Here is a 20,585-nt window from a genome sequence, read left to right as displayed (position 1 = left end):
CTAACTGCAGTACGTGTTCAAATTGGCTCCTCTGACTTAACTATATCAAAGTATGTCTTTGATCATTTCTGTTAGAGGTATCACAAAATGTCCCAGGCTTATCTTGTACATTTCCTGCCTCAGACCTAAGATCAGCCAGTTCCTCAAGAATTAGGGTTTCTTTTAGTGAGGAACTATATTTCAAGACTATAATCTGGTGCTAGGGATGCTCACTGCCACATAATTATTTTATCTCATTTCATACTCAACAGTCTCAGTTACTGCCAATACAGTAAGTCAAAACATTTAAAAAAATGTTTGCAGTGTTCTCCCCATTCTCTGCCATAGGTGGTTTTTTTTTTTTTTTTTTTTTGGGGGGGGAAGGAGCAGGGTGTTTAGTGTGATGGTTACCAACATTAAAAGATCCTAGATCTCCAGCTCTGCATGTGCCCACTTTAAAGAAAAAAAAAAAAAAGATTTATTTATTGAGAGAGAGCATGTAAGTGGGGCGAGGGGGAGAGGGAGAGACAGAACTTCAAACATACTCTGCTGAGCACAGAGCCTGATGCAGGGCTTGATCTCACCACCCTGAGATCATGACCTAAAGAAGCTGAAATCAAGAGTCCAACCCTTAACCAAGTGAACCACCCAAAGCCCCACGCCCACTTTTTAAACAGTTGCATGATACCTTAACAGAGCATATAGCTATACTCTGCCTTATAACCCTCATTTAGTCTTAGTTCTCTACAGTTAACTATATTTGATGTTTTTCTAGTCATTTTTGTTGTCTGAAGCTTATTCTCTAGTAGATACCTCAGAAAGTGCTCATGGAAACAATAGTTTTTGAGTTCTTGCATAGCAGTAACAGTCTGTTTCTTTCTACTACAAAATAAAATCTTAAGAACAGCTTTGAGGTATTATTGACGTTCACTGCTCATAAACCGCACAATCTAATGAGCTCTGGCATTGGTATACCCTGTAAAACTACCACTATAATCAAGATAAAAAACATGTCTCAAAGTGCTGAAAGAAAAAAACTTCCAACCAAGAGTACTCCACCCACGGAAGTTATTCAGAATTGAAGGAGAGCTTTCCAAACAAGCAAATAATGAATGGAACTCATGACCACTAAGCTTGCCTTACAAGAAATGTGAAAGCAGGTGGTGCCTGGATGGCATTCAGTTGGTTAAGCATTTGCCTTTAGCTCAGGTCATGATCTCAGGGTCCTGGGATCAAGCCCTACGTTGGGCTCTCTGCTCAGTGGAGAGTCTGCTTCTCCCTCTCCCTCTGCCCTTCCCCCCCCATCTGTGCTTTATCTCTGTTCTCTCTTTTTCAAATAATCTTTGGGGAAAAAAGGGACATGATAAAGGGTATTCTTTAAGTTGAAAAGAAAAGGTGCTTATTAATAACAGGAAAACATATGAAAGTAGAAAACTCACCAGTTAAGGTAAATATGTAGTAAAAGTACTGGCCTAATCACAAATAAAGCTAATATGAAGATTAAAAGACAAAAGTAGTAAAAATAACTATGACTATAATAATTAGTTAAGGGATATGCAAGATAAAAAGATGCAAAATTTGACCTCAGAAACATAAAATGTGGGTGGAGAGTAAAAATGCATTCATGCATAAGTTCTTGCCAACTTCAAATAGACTGTTAAAGATATATTATAAATAAATATCAGCCTCATGGTAACCATAAAGCAAAAGCCTATAGTAGATACACAAAAGATGAGAAAGGAATCTAAGCAGACCAAGAAAGGAACAGAAAGGGGGCACCTGGGTGGCTCAGCAGTTGTATGCCTGCCTTTGGCTCAGGGCATGATCCCAGGGTCCCAGGATTGAGTCCCACATCAGGCTTCCCGCATGGAGCCTGCTTCTCCTTCTGCCTGTGTCTCTCATCAATAAATAAATATTTTTTTTTAAAGGAAGAAACAAAGAAACTATAAAACAGAGAACAATTAAGAATGGCAATAAGTACATACCTATCAATAATTACTTTAAATGTAAATGGTCTAAATGCTCCAATCAAAAGACAAAGGGTGAATGGATGAAAAAACAAGACCCATCTACCTGCCACCTAAAAGAGATTCACTTCACACCTAATGACACATAAGGGCAAACTGAAAGAACTGGAAGAAGATATTCCATGCAAATGGAGGGGAAAAAAAAAGCTGGAGTAGCAATGCTCAGGTCAGAACAGATCTCAAGCTGATCAAGGGTTGGATGCTTAAATGGCTGAGCCACCCAGGCGCCCTGAGAACAGACTTTAAAACAAAGACTGCAACAAGAGACAAAAAAGGGCATTACATAATGATAAAGGGATTAATTTAAAAAAAAATGAATAAATATAAACACATGGAAACTAAACATGCTACTAAACAACCAACAGATCAATGAAAAAAATCAAAGGAATAAAGAGAAAAATGATAATGGAAACATAAAGGTTCACAATCTTTGAGATGCAGCAAAACGAATTCTAAGAGGAGAATTTATTGTGATAGTCTACCGTGAGAAAGAAGAAAAATCTTAATCTAACCTTTCACCTAAAGGAACTAGAAGAACAAAACAAGCCCAAAAGTAGTAGAAGGAAATAATACAGATCAGAAAGGAAATAAAATAGAGATGAAAACAACAGAAAAGATCAGTGAAAGAGTGGTTTCTTCCAAAAGATAAAAAAAATTGGTAAATCTCTGGCCAGACTCAAGATAGGACTCAAATAAAATGAGAAATGAAAAAACAAAATTAAAAAAAATTAAAAAAAAAAGAAAAAAGAAAAAAAATTTAGAAAAATGAGAAATGAAAAAGGAGAAATTACAACTTACACCACAGAAATATACAGGATTACTAGATAACTATGACAAGTTACATGCCAACAAATTGAGCCACCTAGAAATGGATAATTCCTAGAAACATACAACGTTCCAAGACTGAATGAAGAAGAAACAAAACCTGAACAGACTGATTACTAGTAATGAAATTGGGGGAAAAAGAAAAGGCAGAAAAAAAATTGAATTGGTAATCAAAGGTATTCCAACAAAAGTCCAGGACTAAATGGCTTCACAGGTGAAGTCTATCATACATTTATTTTAAAATTTATTTTAAAAAAGATTTTAAGTAATCTCTATACCCAATGTGGGGCTCAAACTCACAACTCTGAGATCAGGAGTTGCATGCTCCACTGATTCAGTCCAGTGACTCTCTACCAAACATTTAAAGAATGAGTATCTGCCTTCTCAAACTATCCCAAAACTAAAAAAGGAATGAATTCTTCCAAGTTTATTGCCAACATTACCCTGAAGAACTGCAGCTCAACCCCCAAATAATCTGATTAAAAATGGGCAAAGGACCTGAAAATACATTTTCCAAAGATATACTGATGATGAACAGAGACATGAAAGTATGATCAAGCATCACTAATCAAATGCAAATCAAAACCACAATGAAATATCACCTCACATCAGTCAGAATGACAGTATCAAAAAGACAAGATAACGAGTGTTGCTGAGTATGTGGAAAAAAAGGGAACCCTCACGAACTGTTGGTGGGAGCATGAACTGATATAACCATTATGGAAAACAGTAGGAAGGTTCTTCAAAAAATTAAGAATAAAAATACTGTATGATCAAGCAATTCCACCTTTGTGTATTTATCCAAAGAAAACAAAAACATTAATTCAGTAAGATATCTGCACTCCCTTGCTCCCTGCACATTATTTACAATAGCTAGGACATGGAAGCAACCTAAGTATCCATTGATGGATGAATGAAAGAAGAAATGTAGTGTGTGTGTGTGTATATGTATATGTACAATGGAATATTATTCAACCATAAAAAATGAAATTGTGTCATCTGCAATAACATGGATGGATCTTGAGGGCATTATGCTAAATGAAATAAGTCAGAAAAAGACAAATACCACTTATATGTGGAATCTTAAAAAAAGAAAAGGAAAAAAAAGGACTAACAGTTTGAAAAACTCTATGCTCATAGATACAAATGAGTTTAGGGTTTAGGAGAGGGGTAATTGTGTAAAAGGGAGTCAAAAGATACGTCTAGGTATAAAATAAGTCACAGGGATGTAATATACACCTTGGTGACTATAGTTAATACTGTATTGCCTAACAAAGTTGCTAGGACAGCACTTCTTAGCACAAGAGACCAGTTTTTTTGGGTAACTGTACACAGTGACACACGTTAACTAGACTTATTGTGGTGATCATTATGCAATGTATGCAAATATTGAACCATTATGTTGTATATCTGAAATAAATGTATGTCAGTTATACCTCAATAAAAAAAAAAAACGATAAAAAACTATTTTACTGAAAATCTAACAAAAAATAAACATATCCATCACTCCTGAAAGTTTCCTTTGGTTTCTTTCCTGATTCCTCTCCCCTGGCCTTGCTTTACACCCCAAACTTAGCTGATCTGATGTCATGTTAGTTCACTTTTCCTAGAATTTTAGATCCGTGGAATTCATAATATGTACATTTTGTCTGATTTTTTTCACTCTGCATAATTATTTTAAAATTCATTCTTAATGTATCAGTACAATAGTCATTTCTTTCCATTGCTAAGAGCATTTGCACAGTTTGATCCATTCACCTACTGATACATATATAGATTACTTCCAGTTTTTGGCCTTCAAAGCTGCTATGAAAAAAACAAAAAAACTTTTGTGTGAACTCGAAAGTCAGTTTTGCTGGTTATAAATTCCTGGCCCACATGTTTTCCTTGAGTATTATGAATCTGTTCTATGCATGGATCATTGCTGTTGAAAAAGTCTGATGAAAGTCTAATTTTGTTTCCCTTATAAGTCACATGGCTTTTTTTGTCTAGATGGCCAAAGGATTTTGTTTGTTTAAAGGCTAATTTTATTAAAATTATGTCTTTTTTTTTTTTTTTTTTGCTGGTGATTCTGGGTGATTATATGTAATAATTTTAATAATAAATCTTAAAGAATTCAGTTTTTTTCATTTTGACTTACGATATTTTTTCACATTTTATAATATTTAAAAAATGTTTCTTATCTTAGCTTTGTTTGAAACAGTGGGTGACAATTGTTTCTGTTTTGTGGCCATGTCTCTCTTTCATCACTTATCAGGATGTTATTCTGTATCTTATTTTTTCTAAGTTTTTATTTTTTAAAGAGATTTTATTTATTTATTCATGAGAGACACACAGAGAGAGGCAGAGACATAGGCAGAGGGAGAAGCAGGGTCCCCTTGGGGATGTAGGACTTGATCCCAGGACCCCAGGATCACGATCTGAATGAGCCAAAGGCAGACACTCAGCCACTGAGCCATGCAGGTGCCCTTTAAGTTTTAATTTTTTTTTTTAAAGGTCTTACTTATTTATTCATGAGAGACACAGAGAGACAGAGAGGCAGAGACACAGGCAGAGAGAGAAGCAGGCTCCATGCAGGAAGCCTGATGTGGGACTCGATCCCAGGACTTCAGGATCATACCCTGGGCCGAAGGCAGGCACTAAACCGCTGAGCCACCAGGGATCCCCTAAGTTTTAATTTTGTTAGTTAACATACAGTATTATATTAGTTTCAGGTGTACAACAGAGCAGTTCAACACTTCCATACAACACCTGGTGCTTGTCATGGCACATGCACTTCTTAATTCTCATTGCCTAATTCACCCATCCTCCCACCTGCCTCATGGAAACCTTTTTTTTCATAAGAAACATCTTTAAAACATTCAGAATACTCAGGATAATCAAGGCTAATGTTCCTATAAATTCCTTACGTGTATTATGCACATTCAGAAAAGTGCAAATTACTCAAATATTATACTCAAAACCCCTTATAGTCTGCTAACTTGCATGTACTCTCAAATTAGAAACATCTGAAGTAACATGCTGCCTACTAGCCTACAAACCACTTTGTATATTTTTTTCCTTTTTTGTGAGTCAAACTTTATGTGATTTCACCTCAAATACTTTTGTTACTTTTATGTGAAATTAGTTTTCCTGACAAAGTGTGATTCAAGAAAGCCTTTCAAGTTGAGAAGTCTGTTTTTGTTAATGTATGTGTTGACAAATGTGACAATTTGCTTTCAGAATTTCTTGGATCTGTTCCCTTCCCTGACTTTGGTCTATATTCTTTCCTTTTTCTGTGTCTCCTGCTCAATTTTGATTTCACTCCCAGCAGTTTCTCCTCCTCACAAGAGAACTTTGTGAGGAGAAGCAAAAAACTTTGTTACAGAAGCAAGCCCTGATGGGTTATAAAGGTCAGATTTCTACAAGCCCCTTTAGTCTTTCTGAGGGTGGGTGGCCTGCACCCACCTGATATAATATGGTACAAAACTCCTCCTGGTCAGTTCTCCAAAGATAATACAGATAGCCAGTGAGCATGTGAAAATGTGCCCAATATTAGTTGTTAGAGAAATTCATATTGAAGCCACAATGAGGTACCACTTCGCACCCACTTGGATGGCTATAACCAAAAAAAAAAAAAAAAAAAAAAAAAAGCCAAACCCAAACCTAACCATGACAAGAGTTGGCAAGGATCCTGGAAGCCATGTAAAATGGTACAATTAACTTGGAAAGCAGTTTAGCAATATCCCAAAAAAGTTAAACAGAGGGATCCCTGGGTGGTGCAGCGGCTTGGCGCCTGACTTTGGCCCAGGGCATGATCCTGGAGACCAGGGATCGAGTCCCTTGTCAGGCTCCCGGTGCATGGAGCCTGCTTCTCCCTCTGCCTACGTCTCTGCCTCTCTCCCTCTCTCTCTGTGACTATCATAACTAAATAAAAATAAAAATAAAAAAAAAGAAAAGTTAAACAGAGACTTTCCACCTGACTTAGTAATTCTACTCCTAGGTATATACCCAAGAAAATTAAAAACATATACTCACAAAAAAACAGACATGAATGTTCATAGCAGCATTATGCATAATGGCTGTAGATGTCTATTAACCAATAAGTGACTCAACAAAATATCTAAATTCACATGCCAGAATATCAAAAAGCCAGAAAAAGGTATAAAGCACTGATACACACCATGACATGAACCTTGAAAACATGTTAAGAAGCCAGTCACAAAAGGCCACATATAGGCATACTTCATTCAATTGTGCTTCACTTAGCTTCACTGTTACTGTATTTTTTTTTTTTTTTTCAAATTGAAGGTGTCTGGCAACTTCCTGTCAAGCAAGTCTACTGGTGCCATTTCTCCAACATTTGTCAATTTTGTGTCTCTGTTCACATTCTGGTAATTCTCACACTATTTCAAGCTTATTCATTACAGTGATCTGTGATCAGCAATCTTTGATGTTACTACTGCAGTTGTTTTGGGGCGCCATGAATTACATCCATATAAAAAGGCAAGCTTATCTGATGTTGTATGTGTTCTGACTGCTCCACTGACTGGCTGTTATCCCATCAATTGCCCTCTCCTTGGGTCTCCCTACCCCATGAAGGACAATAATACTGAAATTAGGCCAATTAATAACCATACAATGGCCTCTAAGTGTTCAAAAGGAAGAGTCTCATATCTTTCTAAATCAAAAGCCAGAAATAAATCATCTTAGTGAGGAAGGCATGTCAAAAGCTGAGATAGACCAAAAAAGCTAGGCCTCTTGCACTGAACAGCCAAGTTGTGAAAGCAAAGGAAAAATTCTTGAAGGAAATTAAAAGTGCTATTCCAATGAACACACAAGAAAGAAAGCAACACAACCTCATGGCTGATATGGAGAAGGTTTTAGTGGTCTGGAGAGAAGATCACACCAGCCACAACATCCCTTTAGCCAGAGCCTAATGGAGGCAAGGCCTTAACTTTCTTCAATTCTTTGAAGGAGAGAGATGAGCAAGTTCCGCTAAGAGATATCTGAAGCTAGCAGAGGTAGTTCATGAGGTGTAAGGAAAGAAACGCTCTATTACATAAAAGAGCAAGGTGAAGCAGCAAGTGCTGATAGAAAAGCTGCAGCAAGTCATTCAGAAGATCTAGCTGAGATCATTAATGAAGGTGGTTACACTACATAGCAGATTTTCAATGTAGATGAAATGGTCTTCTATTGGAAGATGTCACCTAGGATTTGCCTGGCTTCAGAGCTTCAAAGGACAGGCTGACTTTCTTGTTAGGGGATAATGCAGCTGGTGACTTGAAGTTGAAGCCATCTGCCATCCAGATAATCCCAGGACCCTTAAAAATCATGCTAAATCTCCTCTGCTTGTCATCTTTAAATGGAAGAACAAAGCCTGGATGACAGCACATCTGTTTACAATGTGGTTTACTGAATATTTTAAGCCCACTGTTGAGACTTCCTGCTCAAAGACTCCTTTAAAATGTTAACTGCTCACTGAAAATACATCTGGTCACCCAATAGCCCTGATGGGAGACATACAATGACATTGTCATTTTTATGCCTGCTAACACAATATCCATTCAGCAATTTTCAAGGATTAAGGAGTAGTTTCTACCTTCGAGACTTATAATTTAATAGTTATTATAATATGGTTATAACTGCCATTGTGATTCCTTTGGATCTGGGCAAAGTGAAAACCTTGTGGAGAGGATTCACCAATCTAGACGCCATTAACATTTGTGATTCATGGGAAGAGGCCAAAATATAAGCACGAATAGGAGTTTATAAGAAGTTGATTCCCACCCTCATGGATGACTGTGTTCAAGACTTCAGGGGAGGACATAACTGCAGATGTGGTGCAAAAGGAACCAGAATAAGAAGTGGAGACTGAAGATGTGACTAAATTGCTGTAATCTCATGATCAAACTTTAACAAGATGAGGAACTGCTTCTTATAGATGAGCAAAGAAAGTAGGTTTCTTGGGGCACCTGGGTGGCTCAGTGGTTAAGCGTCTGCCTTTGGCTCAGGGCCTGATCCTGAAGTCACAGGATCGAGTCCCACACTGGACTCCCTGCATGGAGCCTGCTTCTCTCTCTGCCTCTCTCATGAATAAATAAATAAAATCTTAAGAAAAAAAAAAAAAGAGTTTCTTGGGATGGAATCTACTCCTGAAGATGCTGCGAAGACTGGTGAAATGACAACAAAAGATTTACAATATTACATACATTTTGCAGATAAAGCAGCAGAAGGGTTTGAGAGGACTGACTACAATTCTGAAAGTTCTAGTGCAGGTAAAATGATATCAAACAGCACTGCATGCTACAGAGAAATCATTTGTGAAAGGAAGAGTCAACTGATGCAGGAAACTTCAATGTGGTCTTATCAGTCAGCAGCCATTAGCAATCAGACAAAACCCTCCAGTAGCAAAAAGAATATTACAACTCGATGACCACTCTGATAATGCTAAGTATCTTTCGGCAACAGAATAAATTTTAATTAAGGTATGTTTTTAAGACTCAATGCTATAACTGCATACTTAAGAGACTTGTAAGACAGTGTAAATATAACTTTTATATGCACTGGGAAACCAAAAAATTCCTGTCTCCCTTTATTGCAATAGTCTGGAACCAAACCCACCACAGCTCTGAGGTATATCTGTGTTGTAGGATACCACTCCGAGGAAACATTGCCAATAGGCCAATCCATACAGACAGAAAGTAAATTAGCAGCTGCCTAGGTAGGAGGCAGGGTGGAGAGTGACTGCTAATGAGCATTCTTTTTGGGGGGAGGAAAAAGTTCAGAAAATTAGCAGTGATAGTTGCACACTTTGTGAATGTGACTAAAACTTACAGAACTATATACTTTATAAAGGGTGAATTTTATAAGTCAATGGTATATTAGTTTTAAAAAATGGTTAAAAGCAAAAGAAATCCTAAAACTTCACTTACTGCTTTTTTTTTTTTTTTTAAAGATTTTATTTGTTTATTCATGAGAGACACACAGAGAGAGGCAGAGACACAGGCAGAGGGGAGAAGCAGGCTCCACACAGGGAGCCCGATATGGGACTCGATTCCGGGACTCCAGGATCACGCTCTAGGCCAAAGGCGGCGCCCAACCGCTGAGCCACCCAGGGATCCCCTCCCTGCTGGCTATTTTGGCAATATTCTCCTTCTCAGGTCTGTCAGAAGGCACCTTATTGCTTCTTCCTGCTCAGATAACCAATACCATGCAGTTTTGTGGTTGTTGGTTTATTCCTCTCTGCTTCTATTTTGGAGTTTGTGGAAATATCTTGTTACCTAGTTTTATTGTAAATGCTCGTGAAGTTTTGGTTGTGCTCTCTAGCTGCTCTGTTGGGTTTTTACAGAGATGAGGAAAGACTGAAAAGCTGTGATGCCACTCCGTACCATCTTCTCAGAAGTCTCTCAGCCTACTCATTTTTGCAAGTTAGTCAGCAGATGGGAATCTGAGTACCTTAAGTAAACACTCTGAGACAGGCTCTTGGGGGTTCTAGGGGCTGGACAGTCTATGGATCCCCTGAATTCGAGAAGTACCCAAGTACAGCATAAAGCTTGGGAGCTACTAGGTTTCCATCTGGGTAGATTTCAGAAATGTTTGGGGCCACCAAAGCTGGAACTGTTGTATAGTGAGAAGGTATACAGAATCTGGGTTCTAACTCTGGCACAGGACCTTCTCTAAATCATTTTCTTTTTCTGACCCTCATCTGTCTTGCCATAAAATGGGAACAGAATGGCTTACTTGCATGCCTATACACTTGGTAGCTTCTTCTTTCATTTACAGACACTTGTAAGGATTACATGACACACAGTAAGGGTTAAGTACTGTGAGAGATTCTTTACTGTCTATAGTGCTTTCTGGACTATTTTAGCCATAATATCTAATGACTGAAGTGCAAGGAACTGAATTACTAGGATGTTCTTTATAACACTACTCAGTTCTGGGGGTCCCAATGACCACTGTAAACATGTCAACTTGGGGTGTCCATAGCAAAGGCAGCAGGAAGACAGGCTACTGCTGCCACCTTGCCAAGGTCCTGGCCCTGCCTGGTTTGGGAGCTTGCTAAGAGGAACCTGTACCAATCCCTGCCCTGGGCCGAATGAGGCTGGTACAGCCTGGCCTCCCTGCATGCAGCCTCTGTCTGGCTTCAGAGCTAAAGAGGCTCAAAACTGACCCACCAAGCACGTCTAAGCATCATTCCCTCCCCAGCCTCCTGCACAGCAGTGATGCTACTCCTGCCACTCTCTCAAGAGTCTCCAGGAGACACATAGCAAGGCAACAAAAGCACACTCCATGCACAGGCAAGGTCCAGACTTACAGTATGAGCATTGTTGATCTTCTTTACTTCCCACTGGCCCTCTCCGGTGTATGTCAGCAGGGAGATGGCCCCATCTGAGCTCCCACAGGCCAGTATTAGGCCATAGTCATGGGGGGCCCAGCACACAGAGTTTACTGCAGGAAGGAGAGAGGCATAGTTAGCAGACTTTGTTTCCCAGGTTTATCATTTTACTAAATTTGAAAAATAAAATTGCAGGGATCACTAGGAGGAAGTTTTAATTTTGTCAATTAAGGAGACTTAAAAAGCTCATCATCCATGAATATAATAATTTCATAAACTACCATCTAACAAAAAGCAAGATGGGGTGAAATAGATAAAGGGGATTAAGAGTATAGTTACTGTGATGAGCGTAATGGACAGAAATATCAAGTCAGTATAATATACACTTGAAACCAATGTAACACTGTATGTTGATAAAAATAAATTAATAAACCCAGGGGAATAAAAGCAGATAGAAAGTAATCTGAGAATAAAGGCCAGTACTTTAAATGAATAAATTTTTTTAAAAACTTACTGTTTTTTCCTTTTCTTCTTTCGCTTGAAATTGTCTTTAGGTCCTAGGGCCTTACCTCTGCTGTAGACAGCAGAAAAGCCAACCAAACCCAAGGGACAAAGGAGGAGCATCACAAGGGAAAGGAATACAAGGCCCCACCCACCTGCTCCCACTACACTCACTGTACCTGAGGAGTCATGTCCTGTGTGCTCGTGTGTCTTCTCCCAGGTGCCATTTTCCTCCTTCCAGATAATGACTTTCCGGTCATAGGAGCAGGATGCCAGGATGTTGCCATACATGGGGTGGGCCCAGGCCACTTGCCACACAGGACCCTCGTGACTACAAGGGGACAGACAGGGTCAGAGGCTGCTCAGATGGGTCACAGGAACCTGCGGTGCTCTGCTAGCCACTACTCTGGACTGAACTGAATGGCTTTCTTGGTAGGCAGATACAGTATCTCAGGACAGAGTTGCCTAAGAATTTTGTTAACGGAGAGCTATAGGATGTCACTGCCAAAAGGGACCTTTGTTGGGCAGTAAAGGTCCTGAGGCCCAGGGGCTTTGAAAGTAAGTCAGGACTTTAACTCAGCTTCTCTATCCTGACCTGCCATAACCCTCCCTTGTCCCACAGTGTAGCCAGTACCACCTACGTCTGCCATCATCAGAAGCCTCTCAGCCTATTCATTTGTGCACCAATCAATCCAGGGTTTGTACCTACAACTGCTCAGAGGTGTTTGTAGAGTAAATTGTTCTTCTGATCTTTATGCATTCACCTGGTCAGTAATATCTGAGCACATACCTGGTGCTGGGCTCTGTACTGGGGCTGTCTCTGAGGTGCAGGGAAGGGTGGGCACCCAGCACACAAGAAGCAACAAGGCAGAGAGGTGATGGCCCAGGCTTTTCCACCCCCACTCCCCATTCCCTAGCTGCTTGACTTTAGGTAAGGGTCATGTCTTTTCTGTGGCTTAGTCTCCCAATGGAGATACCAGCAAGACTTCTTTCACAGTGTGCTCATGAGGGGGAAATATGTGTGATAACTCACATAAAAAGCTTGAACAATGCTGGGCACAAGAAAAGGAAAAACCACTCATGCCTGTCAGCTGCTGTTGCTGTTCTTTGTTCACTCCTCTACCCCAGGGCTGCAGACACTCAATGTGTCCTCCTCTTTCTGGCTGGGACAATTTCCAGGCCCCACAAAATAGCTGCCAAGGAAACTCGGAAGAGATACAAATGTCCTATAACTAGCAGTTCAACTGAGGCAAAAAAAAGGGAGGAGGTGTGAATCTTTTCTATCCCTCTAATATCGTACATCATTTAAAGCATGAGAAAAAGAGGGCAGAAGAAAGGGCCAAGTAACAGCAGATGCGATTGCCTCTGCCAGTGCCGGTGCCAGGCAGCTCTCTGCACAGCCTGGGGCTGCTCCTGCTGCACAAGTAGCATCTGACCGCTCAGTCACTCAGTTTTTGACTCAAGAAGAGGGGGACTCCGTCTCCCCAGATGACTACTTAGTTATGCCTTCTTTAATTCAGTTACCAAATGTGTACTGAACTCCTATTCATCAAGGTTAATTTCTCCTGTGCAGTCTGAAGGCTTTGGTCCCTTCTCAGAATAATGGATACAATATACAGAGCTAGAATTATAAAGGAAATCCAATTAAATGAAATACAGTTAGTGAAATGTTGAAGAAGGATTTATAACATCATGATACATGTACTTCTTTGTTAGCACATTAACAAACTCGAGTGGGAGGTCTAATAACCACTCTCATCTCAAAGTAGTGATGAGCCTAAATGCTACTTTGAGACAGCTGTAACTGGAATGTGCTATAAAGATATCTGTGTCTTCTACTGGTAACAAAGTTACAGGTGTTCTGAATACTGCTGTGGTTTCTAGCCTAAATCCATCATTGAAGGAAATGCTAAATATGAGTCACTGACAATAAAGATGTGATTTTTTTCTTTTTTTTATCTCAGCCCCAGTTCACCAGTCCCTGAATTCTATCCACAAAACCGTTGGAGATCTGTGGAACTCAGGTTAAGAATTCCCATTTATTTGAAATGTAGTGGACTGAGGGATAGTAGTAGGGATGTAGCCATAAAAATGAGCCAGGATCTCAAGAATCTTAGAAGGGAGAGGGGAAATCAAACATTTGTAAATATTCACTGAATATCTGCTATGGGCAGGCAAATAGGTAAAATTATAGAACTTACATAATTACTAATGCATTCTTACATAAACATTATTGCCTTTGAGTGATACTTTAGATCTTGTTGGCTAAATTTAAAAAAATGTTCTTTCCACTTTTAAAAGTAACAGCAGCTACTGAAGGCATGCTGTGAGCAGGCTCCACCTGGGAGGCAGCAGCAACGGCCCATTTTGAGGGTGAGGAGGTGAAGTCTCCAAGAGGCTGACTGACTCTTACCCAAGGTCTTCTGGTAGGTTTTTGGACGGCAAAGTTGAGATTCATCCTGGATCCATCAGCCTGGAATGTCTGTTGAGAACGGCTGCCTAGCTGGGATCTAGGTATCTTCTCTGCTAACTGCACTGTGGGGCTCCTTTGATTTGGGTCCTCAGCTTTTCCTGCCATGCCTGAGAAGCTCAGCCATTCTGAGACCTCGCCCAGACTTGCCTGCACTTACCCTCTGAGGTCGGCAATGAGGATCTGTCCTCCATTTCGCACATCGAAGATTTTGACGGACCTGTCTGAGGAGCAGGTTGCCAGGCGGGTGCCATAGTAGTCCATCTGGGCATCGTGCTGCAAAGGGAGGATAGCTTGGGAAGCCTGCAGGCTGGGCGGATGAGGGTGGGGTAGGGTAGGACAGTCACCAGGACAGAGTCTAGTTTGGATCAGAGTTTACCGGATATTAATCTAATCTCAAAGCAGCATCACTATCAGGCAACAAGCTAGCATCTCTACATTCTCATTTCTCTGACAGCAATGTCATTCTGAAAGGGACCAGAAAAACCATACCTAGCTGCTTTCAGGCTCTTTACATACACAGGGGAAGTCGTTTCCAACCCTATTCTGTAGGGTGGGTATGGGAGACAAAACACTGGCTATCTAGCCTCCCTTTTCTTCTTCCTTCCTCAGGCCCCACCCTGTTCTGAGGCGCTATGGTCTACTGGGGAAGACACCCAGAGGTTCAGCTCAGCCCCAGAACCCAGGGCTAATGCTGATGCAAAGGAGCAGCCTCTGAGTGCCTGTGGGGCCCAGTGAGGTCCTCCATAATGCACATCTGGCCTGGATACAAGGCTCTTTTTTTTTTTTTTTTTTTTTTTAAGATTTTATTTATTCAGGGATCCCTGGGTGGCGCAGCGGTTTAGCGCCTGCCTTTGGCCCAGGGCGCGATCCTGGAGGCCCAGGATCGAGTCCCACGTCGGGCTCCCGGTGCATGGAGCCTGCTTCTCCCTCTGCCTATGTCTCTGCCTCTCTCTCTCTCTCTCTCTGTGTGTGTGACTATCATAAATAAATAAAAATTAAAAAAAAAAAAGATTTTATTTATTCATTCATGAGAGAGACAGAGAGAGAAAAGCAAAGGCACAGGCAGAGAGAGAAGCAGGCTTCATGCAGGGCGCCTGACGTGGGACTTGATTCCGGTCTCCAGGATCACGCCCTGGGCTGAAGGCGTTGTTAAACCACGGAGCCACCTGGGCTGCCCTGGATACAGGGTTCTATTCAGACATTTGGCCTTCTTCCTCCACCTGCGGCCCTAGATCCTTTGTGGACCTTTGTTCCTAGATTTTTATAAGACCTTTTTCCCTAGGAGTGTGCCCAGTACCCCAGACTCTCCATCCATGCCTTAGATGTCACTAGTCCCACCACTGATGAACCGACCTTCTGGATGCTAACTGGCCATGTCCCTGCCCACAGCTCTTATCTATCTTGTTCCTCTGGACCACAATGCCTGTTGTCCCACTGAATATCCTAGTCCTTCCTATCTGCTGCCTATTCCTACAGATGGCACCTTCCTCAGCTGTCTTACCTTGGGGATTTAGAGACTATCAGCTGCCACTCCTACGGTGTTCAGGAACAATCAATACCCTCTCAACAAGCAGTCATTCGGTTTGCTTCAACGTTCCTTCCTCATCTCCCTACCTGAGAAAAACATCCTGGTTCTTCTTTGGAAGTCAATCCTCTCCACTATTCTAGGTCTTGGCTTCTTGGAAGACAAGCAATGCAAACGTTAAAATAGATTTCTTAGGTACTTCTCCTGCAGGGTGCTATCACACACTTTGGAAAGAAGTAGGGCATAGTACCTAAAAGAGTTGAATCCTATCTCCTTACCTTACTGCTGTGCAACCTTGGAAAATCTTACATAATCTCCTTGAACCTCACTTTCCTTCTCTTTAAATGGGGCTAATGATGGCATCTGCTTTAAGGGTTGTTATGAAGGTTCAATGAGATACTGAACAAAAAGTATATAGCATGGGGTATGACACTTAGTGAACATGTAGGCATCAGCTGTTACTACTTGGCCTCATCTGTTTCTCAAATCCAACCTAGGTAGCATTTCCATCATTTCCCCCATTTTAGCTATGAGGAAATCAAGGCTGGCTCAGAAGAGTTAAGAAATTGGCCAGGGGGTCACAGATTGGATTTTCTTACCCAAGGTACCACATTGTCTCCAAAGAGGTATGGTTAGACTGCATCCAGGAAACATATACAACTGTGAAGACCAGGCAGGCTCTCAGGAGACAAAAAGCAACTGTTGGTGGGCAGGAGCCCTGAGATGAAACACTGTAAGCTGACTGACCAGGGTCTTGCTCAAAGGCTGCCTGGACTGCGTGGCCCTGCATGAAGCAGTCTGCATCTTTGCTTCTGGGGACTTTACCCTCTGGACCTTCTCCCACCACTCTGCCCTCTGATACTGAGCTCTGTGTTTGCCTCTTAGAAAACGCCCTGAGTTAATGACTTCTGGTTCAAAGGGCTTTGCCCGGCCTGCTGTGTGTGGTGGTCCTACCTGGCTGTGCTCTGAGCTTTTGCTGTGCCTGCTCTCTGCCTTTATACTGAGTTACCTTCCCATTCTCTTCTTTCAGCCCCCTTTCCAGTGGGGCTAAGCACTGGCAGCATGAGGAAGGCAGGTGGGAAGATTACTGTTAAACTTTCACACCCGCTCAGCCTCCATCCCAGAGCAGGTTACATTGCTGGCCTGACCGAGGGCCTTGAGCTATAAACTTTTCCTAGGTTTCTCCCACCAGAGTGACCAGAATGCCCAGTACTGGCAACCAGGCAGGCATGGCTGGGAGACTGACCATATGCTAAGGCTACAGCTTGATTACAGGGTGCCACGCCACACCAGATACATGAATGATCAACAGAAAAGCTTCCCCTGCACTGAAATGCCCACATGTGAGAGAAGGCTAAAGGAATACTTACAATCATATCCTCATGGGAGGTGTCCACAGTGTTAATTACTGACACCTAGAACCAAAGATATAGTTGGTAAAAGAAGAGGGCAGTTAGAACGCAATCACCTTATTAAACGTACCAGTCATTTTTAAAGTTCTTGACTGCATTTGTTCATTCACTCATTACACATTTACTTTAAGTATCTTCTTTTTGCCAAGCACCGTGTCAGTGACTGGAGATACAGACACAAATAAATATTTCTTGCCCCTGAAAATCTCACGCATAAGTAATGCTAACATGGAAAGATAGGTACTTTAACAGTAGTTTACATGTACTACAGCAGCCTGAGGAACTGGTGGTGGCAGACATGAATTGGGACTTAGATGATGAGGACTTTACCAGGTGGCTCAGGGGGAAAACATACAGTCCAAGCAGAGGCAATAACATGAACAAAGAGGGGAGAATGGCAAGCAGTCTTGGCTACCTCTGAGGGTGAAGGAGGATGCTGGAGGATCTATGGCTGTTGTTCCTTTTCTGGACGACAGAGCTTCTGATTTACAGGCAGTTTGGGCAGAAAAGTTAATACCTAAGCCTTGGAGAACCAATTCAAGGCGGACAGCTCCCTGGTCCACCACTTATGACAGGTTCTAGGCTGTCACCCACTGGGATCCAGGGTTGAACAACTTAGGGAGTTGGAACACAGCTGCATGGTCTTCACCCTCTCACTCCTCTTTAAGGTCCAGCTCAAATTATGCCCGTTTTGAAGGTTCCCAGATTCTCCAACTTGCTGAACTCCTCTGAATATCTGAAGCACTGAGAGCACAACAGTTCACACTCTTTGTTTTCTGAAAACAGACCCAGGGTCTGTGTCACCTACAGTTCTGAATCTTTTCAAATCACCAGCACAGTGTTCTGCAACCAGAAGGAACTCAGTGACTACTTGCTGAATAAATACATAAACGAACAAAACCAGACAGTTTTACTCTTTAAACTCCCGGGATAGAAAAGGGCTGAAAGGGAGGTTTCAGTTTGGAACTGGTATTCCTTACCACCATCCCCATTTCATCTTTTTCCAGCACAAGCCCTACAAGTATAAAGTCTGATTTGACTTCGCAGAGAAGTAGACACTGGAGGAGACAGTTGCCAAGCAGTTCAAAAGGTACATATCAAGTAAGCACAGGTTCTCTCATCAAATTCGAGACTCCCTAATAAGTGGACCTCCAAGGTCTGCAAAAGCAAGTAAGAAAGATAAAAGAGAAGCGTCTCCTACTCTTGCCAAGCAGTCTAGGTTACAAAGGGCTTTCACATATGCACCAGGAAGGACAAAGGGCAGAATTAACTGAAGCCGTCTGATAACTAAGGAACTGAAGGAGCCTAGAGAAGAGGGAGCACTTGCTAAAGTCACAGAGATTGTTAAAGGTGGAGCTGGAAAATAGCCTGACCTGTTAATTCCCAGCTCACAAAGCTTTCCACTCCACTAGGCTGCCTATCCAGAACATACAGTAAGTAGTTGTTACACTAAATTCTCTAAATCAATGGCTGAGGGCTAAGGAGAGTCAGGAAGAAAAGTTTCCTGGTAGTTTCATACCAGGTCACTAACTAGCACGGATTTTTAATCACTTTCACCCACCAGCCAGGACTGGTGAGCCACACTTCTGAACAAGTGTTTTAAAAGCTCCCTTCTTGGGGATCCCTGGGTGGCTCAGCGGTTTAGTACCTGCCTTTGGCCCAGGGCCTGATCCTGGAGTCCCGGGATCGAGTCCCACATTGGGCTCCTGCATGGAGCCTGCTTCTCTCTCTGCCTGTGTCTCTGCCTCTGTGTCTCTCATGAATAAATAAAAATAAAATATAAAAAAAATAAAATCTCCCTTCTAAAAAAGTCCTCCCTCCTGAGCACCTCACATTGTCTGATCCTTGTTAAGTAGTAAGAGGCAGTGCCCTTAAAACAATTAAGCTCTTCAGAATTGGTTGAAGAGTTAAAATTTCATTTAGAGAGAGCTGAGTATCAGCTTAAGAGATTATTGTTATTATTATTTTTTAAGGATTTTACTTATCTATTCATGAGAGAGACAGAGAGGGGCAGAGTCACAGGCAGAGGGAGAAGCAGGCTCCACGTAGGGAGCCAGATGCAGGACTCGATCCCGGGACCCCGGGATCACGCCCTGAGCCGAAGGCAGACGCTCAACCAGGGGCGCCCAGAGCATAATAGATTCTGCTCAGCGGCTGAAGTATCAGGGGCCTAATGAGATGAGCAGTTTCAGGGCAAGACCCTAAACCCAGTGTCCTGACTTCCGGTTCCCAAAGGTTCCCTCAAACCCCAGGCACACCCATTGTCCTGAGCACGGGTTACCTGAGCCCGGCACCCCCCCACCCCCTGCCCATGCAGGCTCCAGGGACGCGCTTTTATTTATCAGTTATCATGCATTCACCCAGTGAGTCCATGAGGAATGACTGTACACCGGATACTAGAGATGTAAAAACCCGAGTCTACCTCCAGAGAGTAATTTAGCTCGTCCTTACATGAGGTTCTTGAACTGCCCGTCACACTTCGGGGCCCTACATTCACGTCCACACACACCTCTGCTGGGGCAGGTGGGAGGCGGTACAAGGGGGGGTGGTCACGGGGTTCGCGTCCCAGCTGGGTCACTTAGGTTCGCCTCTCGGAACCTCAAGCTTCACTGGTAGCGCGTCCATCTCGGGGCAGCACCTGTTCTGCGGGGCCGTTAGCGGGCTGCAGATCCCGAGCAACGCTGGGAACTTCCTAAGGGTTTCGGGTACGGAAGCTCCCCCGGTGTTCTGGGTTTTGTTTTCAATTGTCGGGGGGAAGAGAAAGAAAAGAAGCAGCGAGAGGCGCGGGGGCGGCTCGGCCGGCCGAGTTCCCGGAGCTTCCGCGGCCTCCTCCGGCCTCCCCCTCCGAAGGGTTCCGAGCGCGAGGCCAGAACCCCGCAGGCCCCGAAGCGGCGGAGGGGGAGCTGACCGGCCGAGGCCGCGGCTCTACCCGGGGCACGGTCAGGGAACCCGGGAGAGGGCCCCGTGCTCTGCCCCCACACTCACCATGGCTGCGACGGCGGCAGCTCCCGGCCTCGGACGTGGCAGCTCCCGGCGGCGCCCCCGAACAGCTCACTTCCGGCGCCGGGCGGGCCGGCGGGCCGTGGCGCTGGAGCCTCCGGGTAGCAACGCGCTTCCGCCCGCACAAACGTTCCGGGGCGGCGCCCCGCCCTCCCGAGGCCCCGCCCCCTCTGCGGCGGAATGCGGGAGACCAAAGGGGGCGGGGCTCCCGTTTTTGGCGCGATTCTGATCCCGGGGCTCTTGGAGTCGGGAGCTCTAGCCCATCTTCTCTTCCCAGCAGGCCCTCCCTTTTGCTGAGATCTATGCACGAGAGGAAGGACTCGTAACTGCAGCTTCACCCGCCTCCCTGCAGAGCTGGGTGCCACCGGCCTTAAGAGGAACATTGTAGGAGGAGTAATTTTTTGGGTAGTGGGTAGACTGGCCCTGGTGCTTCCTTGTTGTTGGGACCTCAGGACCCAAAGCTGGGGCCAGGGGCAGAGAAGGCCAGGAAATGCCAGCTACCGGAGGCTGAGCCCTTTCACCG

General features: G+C 43.0%; 1 protein-coding gene across 1 annotated transcript in view; it reads right to left on the bottom strand.

Moving 5' to 3' along the window:
• The window catches only part of SEC13 (SEC13 homolog, nuclear pore and COPII coat complex component), a 33,293-nt gene extending 13,170 nt beyond the window's left edge, over positions 1–20,123 (bottom strand). The window contains exons 1-5 of the mRNA XM_055343679.1: positions 20,048–20,123; positions 17,021–17,065; positions 14,283–14,398; positions 11,832–11,983; positions 11,131–11,264 (exon numbers count right to left, since the gene is read on the bottom strand). Coding sequence (XP_055199654.1) covers positions 11,131–11,264; positions 11,832–11,983; positions 14,283–14,398; positions 17,021–17,065; positions 20,048–20,050 — 450 coding nt within the window. The 5' untranslated portion in view covers positions 20,051–20,123. The remainder of the gene's footprint in view (positions 1–11,130; positions 11,265–11,831; positions 11,984–14,282; positions 14,399–17,020; positions 17,066–20,047) is intronic.
• Positions 20,124–20,585: the final 462 nt, after the last annotated feature.

The sequence above is a fragment of the Nyctereutes procyonoides genome, unplaced genomic scaffold (assembly GCF_905146905.1).
Source record: "Nyctereutes procyonoides isolate TBG_1078 unplaced genomic scaffold, NYPRO_anot_genome, whole genome shotgun sequence".
Taxonomy (NCBI): Eukaryota; Metazoa; Chordata; class Mammalia; order Carnivora; family Canidae; genus Nyctereutes; species Nyctereutes procyonoides.
This window is presented reverse-complemented; position numbering and strand designations above follow the sequence as displayed.